This window comes from Protopterus annectens, chromosome 3.part0 (genome assembly GCF_019279795.1).
Source record: "Protopterus annectens isolate FY-2018-M chromosome 3.part0, PAN1.0, whole genome shotgun sequence".
Lineage (NCBI taxonomy): Eukaryota > Metazoa > Chordata > Ceratodontiformes > Protopteridae > Protopterus > Protopterus annectens.
In genome coordinates, this window is record NC_056731.1 from 1179606757 (window position 1) to 1179623815 (window position 17059).

The following is a 17059-nucleotide window of genomic DNA, read 5'->3' on the forward strand; positions in this document are numbered from 1 at the left end:
GGTTCCCTTAAAAGGTCTCGCTCTTCTATAAGTCATTAGTTCAAAGGCAGGGGTTGGTGGGAGAGGAGCTGATGAAAAATGAAAATGGATAACACAGATGGAATGTTATGGTGAGTACATAACTTTTTTTATCTGATGTTGTCAATTTTCATTCATTCCTCAACAACTGGGACACAGTCCTCATCTACCTGAAATCCTGGGAAGACTCTAAGGAAGGATATTCCTGAGGAAAGTTCAGCTGAAAGTTGCTCTTCCTCTCAAGACCAGATCCAATTTGTAATGAGTAATAAAGGTATGAGGATTAGCCTAAGTATGTGTCATACATATATCATCTATGGAAGCCCTGGATAAGAGTACTGATGCTGCTGCCATGGACCTGGTTGAATGGGCTCTTGAAGGTTTTGGTAAGGAAAGGCCCGATTTGTTATAGACAATGGATATATAATCAGTCAGCCATCTGGCTAAGGTTACTTTTGCAACTGGCTTGCCTAATTTGGAATCCGCAAAGGAGGCAAATAATTGATCTGTTTTTCTGTAGTCCTTTGTTCTATGCAAGTAAGAACATAACTGCCTGTGAACATCCAGTAAGTGCAGCATATATTCACATTTGTTTGTAAAATTTGGAAAGAAAACTGAAAGATTACTGGATTGGTTGATGTTGGATTCTGACAACACCTTAGGAAGGAAAGAAGGATTTGTTTGTAACGTCACTCTATCCCTATGAAATATGAAGTAAAGAGGTTTAGAAGACAATGCTTAATGTTCTGACAGTCTTCTAGCAGAGGTAATGGCTACCAAAAATACAGTTTTCCAAGTCAAAAACGTTAGATCTCATTTTGCTGCTGCTTCGAAAGGGGAATGAACTAAGGCCTGTAGTACTAAATTTAAGTCCCATGGCGGAGTTGGATCCTAATAAGGAAATCTCAAAAAACGGTAACTTTCAAAAAGGCCTTACAAAGTTCTGATGAAGCCAAAGTGGAGTTTTCAATTCCTACACAAAAATTAGAGATGGCAGCAAGTTGTACTCTAACAGTTGAGTAGCTAGCTCCTTCTCTGAAAACTATTGCCAAAAATTCAAGGACACTATGCACTGGTGCTGAAGAAGGGTCAATATGCTTCTGTTCTGCCCAGAAAACAAATCTTTTCCATTTACTTCTGTAAAGTTTTCTTGTGGAGGCTTTGAGAGAAGACAAAAGTATATGACAGACAGGGGAAGAGAACATATGTTGTCTAGCTATCAATGGAGGAGAAACCATGCAGTCAGCTTTAGGTATGAGATATCCAGGTGAATCATGTCTGTCGGGTAAGACAGAAGGTCTGGAATTGGATCCAAGGTGGGTAGACTAGATAGGGCCAAAGAAGGGGGAACCAAATCTGTCGAGGCTGGCAAGGGGAAATGAAGATGACTTTGCTCTTCAACCAGAAGGCTTTCTGTAAATATTTGGGGATTAATGGAGTTGGGGGATATGCAGAGAGGACACCAGTGGGCCAGTTGGGTAGTACTGCATCTCTCTGTGATTATCCCGGTGGGGGGACTAGGGCAAAGAAGCTACAGCAGTTGCTGTTTAGTGGAGATGCAAAGAGGTCGCAGCAAGGCTGGCCCCACTGGCGAAAAATCATTTCTATGACTTTCATGTTGAGAGACAACTAGTGAGGTAGTAGAATGGACCTGCTCAACTTGCCTGCTATCACATTGGATTTCCCGGAATGTGCACTGCTATCAGAAATCGCTGGATGAGATTGCCCACTGCCACAGTCTGAGAGCTTCTCAACACAAAGGGCAAGACCTGTTTCCTCCTTGTTTGTTGATGTACCAAACCACTGACATATCGTCTGTCTGAATAGCAATGGTCCCGAAAGGGAAAGAGTCTTGGAAGGCCTGCAATGCTAAGAGCATTGCTCTCATTTCTATGACATTGATATGTGTATTGGCCTCTTTGGGGGACCATGTGCCTTGGACTGTTTTCCCCAGGAAGTGCCTCACCACCCAATCTGGGAAACATCAGTGGTCATCACTAGGCCTTGGGTTCAGGAAGAATAAAGGGATGGTTTTGTAGAGCCTGGTCTGATTGAATCCACCACCAAAGGTATATTTTGCATGCTTGGGTAATTCTTATCTGACCGAACATGTGCTGATGAAGAACAGACCACTGAGTCGCTGCACTGAAGAATTCTCATGTAAAATCTTGTTAGAGGAACTAGAACTGTACCCACAGACGTTGATCCCATGGGGAATATATCAGATAATCGAAGTTACAGAACTTCAAACACCATATGGTCGACCCCATATGATTGAAGTTCTGAAACTTCGAATACCTGACAAAAAAAAAAAAGGAAAAAAAAAGAACAAAAAAACAAAAGTAACTGCTTTAAGCAGGGGGGCAAACCACCCTGCACCCCCCACACCCCCTGCTACTTAAATATACCAACTCTGAGATCGCACTTTAACGGAGTATGGTGTGGAAAAAGAAGTTATGTCTTACCATAACGTTCCATCTGTATTGTTGGTCCTCGTTCAGTCATTACGTATGGGGTATCGGTTCTAACCACGGAACTGAGCCGGTCATTTTCCAAGCTCGCGTCAGCTACAAACTCTCAAGTTAAACTCTTACCCATAATCCCCCTCTCCATGTTACCTCAGATTGAATTTGCAAGTCAAAAGAAGGCAGAGGCTACCTCTGGTCAAATGACCTAAGAGAACCTGATGGTGAGATCCACTAGAAGCCACAGGAGGGATAAGGAGGGAGGGTCGTAATAACTGAACAAGGATCAACAATACAGATGGAACGTTATGGTAAGACATAACTTCTTTATCTGATTTTGTTAATCCTCGTTCATTCCTTACGTATGGGACAGAGTCCCCAGCTACCTTTATTCCTGGGAGGCTCTCATGGAAGGACATTCCTGAGCACCACAGAACCAAAAGATGCTCTTCCCCTGGAGGCCAAATCCAATTTGTAATGATTGATGAAGGTATAAGGCGTAGCCCAAGTTGCAGCTGCACAGATGTCATGTAAAGAAGCTGTGGCATGGAAGGGAGCAGAAGTTGCCACCGACCTTGTCGAATGAGCCTTCATGGCAGTAGGCAATGGAATATTATGTTGTGTATAAATGAAGGTCACACATCTAGCTAACGTGACCTTAGCAACAGCAGATCCTAATCTAGGTCCAGAACAGGCCAAAAATAACTGGATACGTCTGGCAGAAGTAATGGTGACCAAAAACAATTTTTTCCATGACAAATATTTGAGGTCGCAAGAAGAAGCTGGTTCGAAGGGTGGCACTGTCAGAGCTTGTAGAACTAATGACAGGTCCCATGGTTGAATAGGTTCTCTAAAAGAAGGCTTCAAATGATTCACACCTTTTATGAAGGTCTTGTATAATCTGTGTGACATAAGAGAGGAGTCTTGGACAGCCTCATTGAAATTAGATATTGCAGCCAAATAAACTCTAATGGTAGAGGCCGATAGACCCGATTGAAAAAGGTCGGCCAGATACTCTAGTATTATCGACACTGGTGCTGAAAAGGGATCTACTTGTTTTTCTTTCAGCCAACAGGTAAATCTTTTCCACTTGCTTAGATAAGTAATTCTATTGGAAGACTTATGAGATGCAATGAGAATGTCCCGTACTGGTAAAGAAAGATCATTCTGCCTGGCAAACAAGGGAATTGGAGTAGCCAAGCTGTGAGCTTCAGGCTGTCCAAGTTGGGATGAATCAGGTTCTGTGGATGTGAGATCAACTCTGGGGTTGGATGGAGAATCCATGGTCGATCTGGCAGGTGAGGCGAAAGGAAGGGGAACCAAATCTGACAAGGCCAATATGGTGCTATGAGGATCACCTTGCTCTTCAACCGATGGGCTTTCTTCAGAAACTGGGGAATGAGGGGAAAAGGTGGGAATGCATAAAGAAGACCTGAGGGCCAATCATGGACTACAGCGCCCCGGGTGACTGTCCCGGAGGGGGAATCAGGGCGAAGTAGTTGCTGCATTTGTAGTTGGTTGGGGATGCAAAGAGGTCGCAGCAAGGACGGCCCCAGCGGTGGAAGATCTCCACCGCTATCAAGTGATTCAGGGACCACTTGTGAGTTTGCAGAATGCACCTGCTGAGTCTGTCTGCTATCACGTTGGAACTCCCAGGAATGTGCGTGGCTAGAAGAAAACGGTTGGTAGCCATTGCCTATTGCCATATCCTCATGGCCTCTCGACAAAGGGGGTAAGATTTGGTTCCACCTTGTTTGTTGATGTACCAGACCACCGCCATGTTGTCTGACTGAATCGCAATCATCCCAGAAGGCAGCAGGGGATGGAATGCTTGCAACGCCAGAAGCACCGCCCTCAGCTCTAGAACATTTATATGCAGTTGGGCCTCCAATTCAGACCAAGTGTCTTGGACTGTCTGGCCCTGACATAGCCCCACCCCGTCAGGGAGGTGTCTGTGGTCACTGTAGTCTTCGGTTGCTGGGGGGAGAAGGGGCGAGACCATTGTGACGGGTTGTGTGTCATCCATCAATTTAAATCCTGTTTGCACCTGTGGGTTACTCGAATCTTGGCTGAAAGAGGATGCTGAAAAGGATACCATTGGGTGAACAGTAGCCATTGTAGAAGCCTCATATGAAACCTGGCCAGGGGGACAATGGTGATGGAGGCTGCCATGGAACCCAACAGCTGTAGGACAGAGTGAGCTGTGGATTTTTCCCTTGAAAGGATTTGGATTGGTTGTTGCTTTATCCTTAGAATTCTGTGCTTTGGAATGGCAGCTCTGCAATTCTTTGTATCCAAGATGACCCCTATGAATTCTGTTGACTGAGATGGGGTGAGATTGGATTTCTGCCAGTTTATGGTTATGCCTAGCCTTTGAGCAGTGAGGAGAGAGTACGCCAGGGTTTTTTCCAGTAGATGTCTGGGGGGGGGGGGGGGGGGATGAGCCAGTCACCTAGGTATGGAAACACCTGGAATCCTTGTAGTCGCAAGTCAGCTGTGACGACTGCCATGCACTTTGTGAACACTCTGGGGGCTGTAGAGAGTCCGAAGGGCAGTACTCTGAACTGGTAGTGACTGGCTCCCGCACGGAAGCACAGAAATCTTCTTGATGGCCTGTCCACTTTTATGTGGTAGTACGCATCTTGAAGATCTATCGAGCACATCCAATCATCTTTTTCCAAAAGCAGGAGGATAGATTGTATTGTGACCATCCGTAATTATTGTACTCTCACAAACTTGTTCAATACACTGAGATCCAAAACTGGTCTCCAGTCCCCAGTTTTCTTTGGCACCAAAAATAGTCTTGAGTAGAATCCGGATCCTATCTGGTCTGGAGGGACTATTTGGATGACTCTCTTTCTTAGCAGCTTTTGTATCTCTAGTGCTGCTTCTTCCCTTTGACTGGGTGGAACGTCGGGAAGATTTTTTGAAGGGACAGGACAAAGATCGAAGGGGATATGATAACCTCTGGTTATAATCCTTTGTACCCAAGAATCGGTGGTGATGGTTAGCCAGGCAGAAGGGTACAAGGAGAAACGACCCCCAACCACCTCCAGAGGAAAGGAGTTGGGCCGCTGGTAGGATTGGCCAGGAAAAGAGTCCCTGGAACCCTGGTTACGCGGACCCCATCTGCCCAGAAAGGGGCATCTTCCCTGTGAGTTTCCCCCTCTGCCTGTAGGGAAGAACTCAGCCTGAGTGTCACGGAATGGACTCTGAGATTTCTTGAACCATATCTTCCCACTCTTTTGGTTTCAGGAGAAAGCATGTTGAGGGGAAGAATAATGAACACCTACGGCAGAAAGGGTCTTACCGTCCTGTTCACATCTGGCCAGTGTGCTTTTAACTTTGGGTCCAAATAACGAAGAGGCCTCAATGGGAGCATTAAGAAAGGAAGCCTTAAATGGTTCCGTGAAATTGCACAAGCGCATCCAGGCTTGTTGTCTCAAGACAACAGCCGAATCTGCCGCTTTAGTATTGACTCAATGGTGGCCAGCTGAGAGGCCACTTTGTCACGGACCTCAACAGACACGGCACCAGCCAAGGTTTCAGAGAGCTCGGAAATCAGATCCTTTTGAAGCCTGGTAAACTGTGTCATATAATTCAGGGACCTCATAGCACAAGTCGCTGATGCAAAGGTGCACTTCCTTATCCTGTCCAGGGCCAGGGACTCTTTGTTAGGTGGGTGGACAGTCTGGCTTTCTTCTTCCGCCAGATCCTTTTTTGTTGCGGCCGCCACCACCACAGCAACCACAGGAAGACCTTTAGACCAATGGGGATCCGTGGCAGGAGAGGAGAAAATCTTATCTGGCCTCCGGGGAATAGCCTTGACGGTGTCAGTAGCCTTCCACGCACGCTGCACGATGAGCCAGTTGCGAAAAGCCTGCAGGAACACAGACTCCTCAGAGGTCGGATTAGAGGGCTGCCAGTCACCTCTCTGTTTAAGGATTTCGAAGCTATCACCAAAGGATACCTCAGAGGGTGACCGAGGGGATCCTTCCCCTCATCAAAGTCTGTGTCTTCAGTGAGGGACTCCTCTGTGGAGTCCATGTGCTTCCTCTTACACAAACTTTTCCGGTGAACTTCCTCAGAGGGAGAAGCTGGGGAAGATAGTGGAAAAGGGGTTTCCTGTGAGAATATGTCCTGAGGCCCTTGCACCCGGTGTCCACTAGGTGTGACTTGTGAACACAGTGGACCAGAGGAGGGCAGGGGGATAGACAGCACAGTATCGTCAGCAGAAGCCAGAGCCTTCTCCATCAGTTGAAAGGCTGGTCGACCTGAAGAGGGGTGGGTGTCCAGGAAAGGGGTCACCCCTCCCCTAAGTGGCTCAGCCTGTTGACCCAGAGTCCTGGGATGTCTGTGTAACAACAAATTACGCGTGTTACAGCTGTCATCCTGGGTCGTAGCAAAACTCTCCTGCCACAAAGGCAACTGCGGTTTCTTAGTGAGTTCCATAAAGGGAACTGTAGAGGGGGGAAGACTGTGCTATATCAATGGACTTCAAAGGCAATGAAGGAGGAGAATAAGAAGGGGTCTTTGGAGATGGGTGATCACCTCTCAAGGAAGGATAGGTCCTGGGGGGGCGGGATACCTCTGGCCAGAAGCACTTGATCCACAAGATGCAACACGTCATGTTCGGAAAGGCTTCTAGTGGACCTCACGGAGACTGAGGGAGAAACAGGTCTGTCCACAGAAGAGACAAGCTCAGTGCCCACCTCACCAGTCCACACCAAGAACAATGGTGCCGAGAGAGACTGGACTACAGGTGTCTGCACCAAAGATATCATTGGTGCCGAGGTCACGGTCTGCACTGACAAAAGGATCGGTGCCGAAGTGGTTGCCGGTACCGAAGCTGGAACCGACAAAATTGGTGCCAATAACTGAGGTGTCAGTTCTGAGTAAGATGTCGGAGCCGACGTGGTCAAGGTCTGAGCCAACTGACAGCCGATGCCGACGCAGTAGTCGTAATAGTCTGAACCGAGGAGCCCCTCAGTACCGATATAGTAAAGGCTACAGGAGAAGACGGAGCCGAGATTACTGATGGCACCGAAGGCCTCGGTGCCGAAGGTCTAGGCACCGAAAGCACTGGGGCTGACTGAATAAACTCCGAAGCAGAAACTTTAGCCTTCTTAGGTCTTGGTTGGCAGAAGTCCCCAGCCGGAGACGAAGACAATGACTTGGCCTTAGTAGGATCATCCAAATTTTTCTTGTGTGTGCTAGGAGGGGTTGAAGCCTCCAACCCAGAAATAGCCTCTGAAAAGGGAGATTTGATAAATCCCTTTAACAATAACTTATTTTTCCTTTCAATCAAGGTTCTGTTGGAAAACTTTTTACAAATACCACAGGGTGGGTCAACAGATAAGTGGGACACACCCAAGCAATAAACGCAGAAAGAGTGTGCATCTGATGTAGGTAATTTGTGTCCACAATCAGAACAACTTTTAAATCCTGGACTACCTTTTTTATCTGCCATGATAGAAAAAGGAGACAGAAGAAAAGGTACCAGCAATGGTACGAAAGAATACCCGAAGGTATGAAGAAAAAGAAGGGATTACCAACGATGGTAAGGGAGAAGTGCAAAGTAAAGAGAAGAAAACTCAAGAAAATATGTTCGCTAAATGCAATAGGGTAAGAGACAACAAATTAGAAACTTTTCTGACAGAAAAAGTTATAAATTAGACTAGTTTGACAACAAATATCTATACTTAGCTCAAGAGAAGCAGCTTGACACGACCGAATGGCAACGCGGCAAACAAAATCTGGGGTAATAGGGAGAGGGGAATTATGGGTAAGAGTTTAGCTGGAGAGTTTGTAGCTAACGCGAGCTTGGAAAATGGCCTGCTCGGTTCCGAGGTCGGAACCGATACCCCATACGTAAGGAATGAACGAGGATTAACAATATCAAATATGGAAGATTTCCTTTTGCTACACTGTAGCGCAATCTCGGAGTTGGTATATTTAAGTAGCAGGGGGTGGAGTTGGGGGGCTTGCCCCCCTGCTTAAACCCTTTTACTTCACTTTCCTTTTTTTTTTTTTAATTGTTTGATGTTTTGCAACTTCGATCACTAGTGTTCGATGTCTAGTGATTCGAAGTTGTAAAACTTCGACAATTTAATATAGACCCGATCCCATGGTTTGTAGGTTCAATCAGGCTGAGATTGCAGAGTTGTATCTTCCTGACCTGGAATCTGACAGGCTGTACTCTTGACAGAGGAAGAGAAGCTGTCACGGATACTGTGTTGAAAAGGGGTTCTATGAACTCCAATGTCTGAGATGGTTCTAATTGAGATTTGTTGTAATTTATAGTGATCCCCAGATGGAAGCACATCTGGAGTACCTGGTCTTGAGATCTTCTTAACACATGTCTCATCAGGGAGGTAATGAGCCAGTTGTCCAAGTATGGCAACACCTAGAATACCTGCAGTCTCAAGTCAGCTGCTACTACTGCCATGTATTTGGTGAACACCCTGTGGCTGTGGTGAGGCCACAGTGCAGTGCTCTGAACTGGTAATGACTGGCTCACAGCCAGAAGTATAAATACGTTCTTGTTTGCTTCATCGCACCAGTATGCATCCTACACATGTATATCAAAATATGGCTATTAATCAAGGACGGAGAATATCCAAGTTAACTAGTGATGATAATAAATGTCAATTAACTTTAGATACTCTGAAAGAAGAATTTAATATGAGAGGATATTCCAATAAAGAAAGTGGAGTCATTAATGATTTAAAGATAATAGACAGGGAAAAGAAAGGAAGACCTTATTTTAGAGAAAAGAATATTGATGAAACAGAAGCAGTATTAGCTATGGGAAATACCAAGTTAAATAATACACAAGTCAGGTTGAATATACAATACTCAAATAATAACAAGAGTATATGTAATATTATTAATATAAATTGGAGTATACTAACAACTAATTGTGAAATTCGATCTATAGTTTTTCTAAACCTAAGTATCGATATTGTAATAATAAGTCTCTAAAACGACTACTTTGTTATGAACAAGGAAAGGTCAACAGAATAGTGTCAAAAAGACAGGGGACATAACCCTGTAGAACCTGTAATCAATGCTCATATATACAAGGTTGCAATGTATTTATACATCCTGATAGTAATAGAACATATACCTTTACACACTATGCTGACTGTAGGTCTAGAGATCTTACATACTTAGCTAAATGTACGAAATGTACTAGTTTCTATATAGGAAAAACTAATAGAACCTTGAGAGAGAGAGTGAGGGAACATGTTTACGCTATAAACCGTGAGGATGAAACTAATGCATTAGCGAAACATGTTTTAAACCATGGTTTGAATCATAAGTTTAACTTCATGGTTGTTGAGTTGCTTGAGAGAAACAAGAGATTAGGTAATATAAAGAACTATACAGAAAACAAGAAACAAAATGGATAATAAGAATGCAGTCAGACAGAGGTAGTGGTATAAATGATAGAATTTCAATTAGGCCATTCCTCAAAGATAGACCATTGAAACATCATATATAGACAGACTGTAGTTTATTTGTGAACTTTTTTAAGTAATTAGCAAATTTATTGTTATATGTTTATATTAAATTGTATTTTTATATGTTTTGATATATGTGTGTTTATTCATATACACTTTGTGCATTTATGCTAGTGTATATATGATCTGATTATTTATGTTTATGAATGCAAGCCTAAAGACAATGCTTTTAAATGTCTTTTAGATGTTTAGAATTTTTCTATATATACATATACATATATATGTGTAAAAATATTTTTTATTCTACTGGTGGCTCTTATGATTATTAATCGAATTGAGTCATGTATATTGTATTCATATAGGTTAGAGAGTTTATTAATTGGGCATAAAATTTATGTATGAGTATTTTTCTTTAGTATAGTTATATTCATATATTTTATCTGATGAGTTTCTAGATATGTAATTAATAGCAAGTTTGCATTTGAACAGTTTTGGGAGTGAATGGATATCACAGTTGATAATTGTTTCAGAATGTATTCTTTTTTTATGTATTTTTATATACATTTTTGAAACAAAGTAGACCTTGAACTATTTAACATTCACAGTGAATTTCCATTGAAAAGTTTGTCTTTGTTACCATCTAGTGGACAACAATGGTATTTACTGAGATTTTAAAAGTGGTTCTGAAGCCTTCTGAGGTTTCACAGTGAATTTCCACTGAAAAGTTTGTCTTTGATATCTAGTGGGCAACAATGGTATTTACTGAGATTTTAAAAGTGGTTCTGAAGCCTTTTTGGTGCCTTTTTTCATTTAAATACACTGTGAAAATTGTCATTAGCTATATTTCTGAAGAAGGGTTTGGTTAAATTCCGAAAGCACTTACTACTCTATCTAATAAAGGAACTACAATTTTTAACTTTTATTCCGAGTCGTGGTGGTACTTTGGTGACCTGAAAAGGAATTTAGCGTTTGCACATTCTGGATTGGCTGTTCATTTTTATGTGATAGTATGCATCCTGAAAGCCTACTGAGCACATCCAGTCATTCTTCACAAAAAGGGCAGAATGGATTGGAAACATGACCATTCGGAACTTTGTGTGTTGAACTGATTTGGTCAAACTGCTGAGATCCAAAATCAGTCTCCATTCCCCTGTTTTCTTTGGCACTAAAAATAATCTTGAGTAAGTACCAGATTCTATGGGGTCTGTTGAGACCACTCGGATGACTCTTTTTTTCCTAGCAACGTTTGTATTTCTAGTGCTGCTGCTTTCCTCTGACTGGGTGGAACATTGGGAAATTTGCAAAGAGGCAGAGGTGATAGGGAAAAGGGAATCATATAACCTCTGGTAACTTTGCACCCACTTATCTTTTGTAAGGTCTAGCCAGGCTCTCTCATGCAGGGATAAATGACCTCCGACTGCCTTCAGAGGTGGACATTCCAGCCTCCTTTCAGAAGCGCTGGTAAGGTGTGTCAGAGAAGGAATCTCAGACACTTGGTTCTGCGTGCCTCCTCTGCCAGATGGGTAGCGTCTTCCATTTGAGTTGACCCTCTGCTCCTGCGGGAACTATCTATAATGGGATCTTGGAAAGGACCTTGGGACTTTTTGAACCACATTTTTAACCTCCTCATTGATTCCTGGAAAAGGTTCTTTGAGGGGTTGAAAAACATGCTCCCATTGCTGACAGGGTCTTTCCATCTTGCTCACACCTGCAGAGTGTGTCCTTTACTTTAAGGCCGAACAAAGAGCTTCTGTCAGAAGGTACATTGATGAAAGAGAACTTGAAGGCATTCACAAAGTCACACAAGCACATCCAGACATGCCTTCTAATGGAAATGCCTGAACCTGTTGCCTTGATGTACCTTCAGCCATATGTGAGATAAGCCTCATGGATGAGTTAGTGATTAATAGTAGGACAGCCAACTCTGAAGCCACAGAAGACTGAGCCTCAGAAGTACTTGTCCCAGATAGGGATTCTGAAAGTTCTTTAACCAGATCCCTTTGTAATCTTGTGAAGTGTACCAAATAATTCAGTGATCTGAGTGCAAAGGTCGCTGAAGCATACACACACTTCCCAAATCTGTCCAATATCCTTGACTCCCTGTTGGAGGGATGGACAAAAAAAACCTCTGCTCCGCGAGTTATTTCTTGGTGACCACCACCATGACCATAGCATCTACGGGTACTCCCTTGCTCCAAAATTCCCTTCCTGCAAGTGGTACCAAATTCTTGTCTGCTCTCCTGGGGATTGGCTCAACTGTGTCTGGTTCCTTCCACTCCCGCCTAGAGATTAAGTCAATGAGTTTGTCAGCTGGCAGAGTCACCCAGGAAGAAGATGGGCCAGACACAAAGGCTTCCAGGAATACCTAACCCTCTTGGGAAGGGTTATTGGCAGACCAACCACCCCTCTGCTTAAGGATCTCTAGGATGTCTCCAAATGACGTCTTCAGGTGGAGATCTTGGGGACCCTTCCCTGTCACTGAAATCAGTATCATCAGTGACAGACCCCTGAGGGGAGTCCAAGTATCGGAAATAATAGTAATATCATGTTGGGTAGCCTGGAGACTTTGTGCTGGCTGTCCTTGTGGAGTAGAATGATGGGTCTCAAGGCACAGAGACACAAGAGATCCAAAAGGGAGATCCGAGGGTGGAGGAACCGTCTGTTCTGCAGAAGCAGAGAACACTCTCTTCACCATCTCAAAGGCAGAATGATCCAAGCAGAAGGAGGTCGACGGAGCTGAGAAGCCATGCATCCACCCCACTGGCTCACCCTGGCCATAAGATAATCCACCTGAGATAGAGGTCATAGCAAAGCTATCAAATGTTGAAGTTCTGAGGGACAGAGATGGCCCTGACAGCTTCAGAGTCGACACTAATGCCTCAGAACCAACAGGGACACTTCAGCTCTGACAGTCATCTGGCTCTGAAACACTCAGAGCCGGTGCCATCAGAGAAAGCCTCGATGCCAAAGATACTATGATCTTTGGATCCAATCCAGATGGTCCTGGGAGTCTCGGATCCAAGAGCTCTGAAATGACAAGTCGGATGGGAGAAGGAGCCAAGATCGGTGATGTAGTACTAGTAAGGGCTGACTCGAAGGGGTAGGAGCCAGAAGAACTCCCATTTGAGTCAGTGCTGAGATAAACTTCCTCATCATTCTATCCATATCAGCTGTGGTCAGACTTCTGGAAGAATGAGAAGATGTCATGGAGGTGGTCCTGGAGTGCCAGCGGGATTCCAAAAAGGAAATGGTACCAGAGGGGGTACCGGATCTATGTTGGGGGAGTAATGGATCCTAGGTAATGACTTTGGATTTGATAGGATAGGATCTGAAGAAGATGATTTACTTTCCGATGCTGGCTTCAGGAAAGGAGCACGCTTCAGATCTGATTTCTTTTGTTTCCTTCTTAGGAGGTTCTATCATCAGATCTGAGGATGGGGTTGAAAATCCAGATGGACCTGAATGCTTTCCAGAAAGTTCCTTTTTCTTAGGTTTGGGAGGTTGAGCCCCATATACAGCTTCAGAGAAGGAGGAGGGTAACAAGTCTTTTAGAATTAGCTTGTTTTTCCTGTCAGCGATGGCCCAAGCATTAAAGGACTTTCAAATTTTGCAATCCATTTAAAGATGTTCTGGGCTTAGGCAATACACATATAAAGCATGAGCATCTGAAAGCAGTAATTTGTGAGCAAATTTCTGACACTTTTTTAAAACCCAAAGGCTTTTCAGGCATATTAATAACAAAAATCAGGAAATGAACAAAAGAACTTTTGTTTTATACTCAGTAAAGAAAAAGAGAGAGAGAGAGTTACCAACAATTGTATAAAGAATATATTCAATGTGTAGAGAAGGGGAAGAAAGGTTTACCAACAATGGCAACAAGAAATATACAAAAGTATAGGAAAGGGAAGTAAAGCAGAAACTACAATAAGAGAAGCAATATACGAAAAAGTATAAAGATTTAAATGTTTAAATACAATAAAATTCAAGTTATCACTGAAATAACTAACACTAAGCTCAAGATCTCCCAGTGACCACGTATGGATGTGAAAGTGGCAAACAAGGTCTGAGGTATGTTAGGAGATACAGCATTATGGGCAAGGGAGGAGCTCGAGAGTTTGCTAGTGACCACAAACTGAAAATAAAAGCCGAGTCAGATCAGAGGATTGAATCTGATCCCAACTGTTGAGGAATGAATGAAAATTGACAACATCAGATCTCTTATTTTTAAATGTAGGGGTGAAGAGCGCTTGTCCCTGAAAAATCTATTGCTTTAAATGTAATAACCTTGATTTCAATGAACTATCACATTCTGAGTTTGTTTTGATGAACTTCCAGTTAGTCAGTTCATTGTTTCACAGCGGACACTTCCTTCCTAATGTCTGGCTAAAGAATATCTTTGTATGAGCAATAAATAAATAAATAAATAAATAAATAAAAAGAAAACTTCTAGTCAGACCTACGTCTTACACAAGAAAGCCCACAAGTCAGAAAATGCAGTGAATACAAAATTACAGGAAACTGCTTTTGTATTTTAGGATCTTACACTTGTAGAACAATATTAAACATGTAACTCAGTGGTCACAAATTTTACACCACAATGTGGAAACATACATTTACCTCTTTGGTAACTAAAGAGTACTTACATTTTGGAACTTCCTGAATGGCACAAACTGGACAATATCCCTAATAGCTGGTTCTCCTGTTGGTGATGTAAGGACAATATTATCCCCATCCAGGAATTCCATGGCACTGAAGTCTGCTGCTCCAACACCAACAATGATAATGGACATTGGAAGCTTGGAAGCATTAACAATGGCACTTCTGGTTTCATCAAGGTCTGTAATCACTCCATCAGTGATTATCAACAAGATATAATATTGCTGTAAAATGAAACATATCAGAATGAGATGAAAGGAAACACCACACATAATAAACTAATCCAAGATAAGGGCTAAATGCTTACATTCCAAATGTCTTTGATAAGCACCAGACTTGGTGCAACTGACTTAGCAGCACTTCACAAGTAACAGAAATAGTACTTTGCTCATTTCGCAATGATGTTAAAATATAATGAGCACATGTTTTGAAAAGTGACAATATACTTGATTAACTGTACTTAAGAATAATTTTTTGATCAGACTAAAACAGTAAGTGATATTTGTTAGGACATATTAGATGTCTTATTACTTTCAAGTGAGATCTAACATTATTCCGTCTTTTCAGAATGGATTTTTGTATGTTTTTCCCAACTACAATTACAAGTCAGACTGGCACAGAATAAATTTGCAATATGCTCATGGCATCCTTGTATAATTCTGATACTTAGGAAACAAGATAACAATGTAGTCACCTAGCAGAGAAAATGTCTGCGCTAGTACCTGTCAGAAGGACAAAAAGTATGACATAGATCATCTTGGCACTTCTTAGAATGAGCTAACTGTCCTGTACCTCAAAAAAGTCCTAAATGTAAATCAAAAAAAGACAGAAAGAAATTTCAACCCAGTACTAAACCAGCTGCAGTTTTTTTGAAAGGGAAGATGATGTTTAAAGGAACAATGGCATGAAAATTCAATGAAGATTAATAGCTAAGAGCAAAGCTAGGCTTATGTGGCAAGGTAAGATGGAATATGATAAACTGGGGTTTTAAGTAGCAAATGAAAAAATAAAGCAGTAAATGTCAAGAAAAAATTCTGAGGTCCTAGAAGACAGTTCCAGGGAATTATGTGACAAAAGGAGCAAACAATGAAAGAAACTCAGACAAGTGAGGGATGGTATCAATATTAAGATAATGTTACATATTAATATATAAATACATTAGCAGTACGATGCCTCCTCAGGAAGTAGAGCACTGACTTATATTTCTGAACTTGCAATGAAACAATAAATACAATGTAGTTACTTCTGATTGGCACCTCAGCTACTTCCTTGTCCAGAAGACTATGCTTCTGTGAGCTATGAGCTTGAACGTTTGCATTAGGTTCAGTAGCTGACTGCTCCTATACTGCAATAGTCTCAGTACTGCTCAAGCATCTGTACTGAACATCTCAGGGACTGGTTTGGACAAATGTTTGAATACTGGGACTCTGTATGTATTCAACATTACCAAGCTAATTATTCTTTATTTTTGCTGACGCTAACACATAATGTTGCACAGGGGGCTGCATGAATTTTTTTTTACTGCGCCAAGCATTACACAGACATCTTTGCTGAGAATAATTGTTTGCTTTAAAAAAACAGCTTGTATTGTTTGCATCTGAGGCAGGGAACTGCAATGGAAGCCTGCTTTGTCCTGATTTATGCTAATTTAACAACATGACAATCTGAATTGGAAGTATATATATCTGTATCAATTAATACGTTTTGAAATAATGATTTTTTTATTTATTACAAGAGCACAAGACCAGGTCTTGAATGCTAATGTTTTGAATATATGCAGAATAATAGGTTTGGATTTAAGTTTGTTAGTCAAATGGATAAAAAGCAGATCTTATGTTTGGATGTTGTTCTTTATGTGGATGAATTTAATAACATCTCTGCTATGACTGGAAGGAAAAAACAACATATCAAATCAAATTTTTTTCTCCACTGCAAAAGTGACCATCCAAAATATATGTGAAATTCCCTGCTGTATGGGCAAATGATGGCAACAAAATGTCTTTGTACAAAATCTCAGGATTTTTTTGATGAGGTTAAGTATATTATTATAAAATTATATGGTGCGGCTTATGCTAAGGATATTTTGTTTAACTGCATTTTAAAACTATGTGAAAATGAGACAAATATTAACACATATATGGGAAATTTGAGAAGTGGGGTTTTGTTACAAATAAACATAAGAATAAAAATAACATCTGTGAATTTATCTATAGTTTTTAACATATAAAATTATTGATACTGTGAAAAAGAATTGGCACATTTTATTAATGGATGAAGAGTTATGATCAATTTTACCTAACTCCCTGCATTTTTTTATAGAAAAGGCAATGGTATGGGAGATAGGATAATACACGGCAATTTTGGGGAATGACAATTGCCGGCTTTATATTATAAACACAAAATCTCAAAATAGCGACTACATCTACATCGACACATAAAGGTCGATGTACAAAG

At 41.8% G+C, this 17059-nt stretch overlaps 1 protein-coding gene across 1 annotated transcript in view; it reads right to left on the minus strand.

Moving 5' to 3' along the window:
* CPNE3 (copine 3) overlaps positions 1-17059 on the minus strand; it is a 1265161-nt gene that overhangs the window by 82631 nt on the left and 1165471 nt on the right. Inside the window, exon 16 of the mRNA XM_044065780.1 lies at positions 14593-14829. Coding sequence (XP_043921715.1) covers positions 14593-14829 — 237 coding nt within the window. The remainder of the gene's footprint in view (positions 1-14592; positions 14830-17059) is intronic.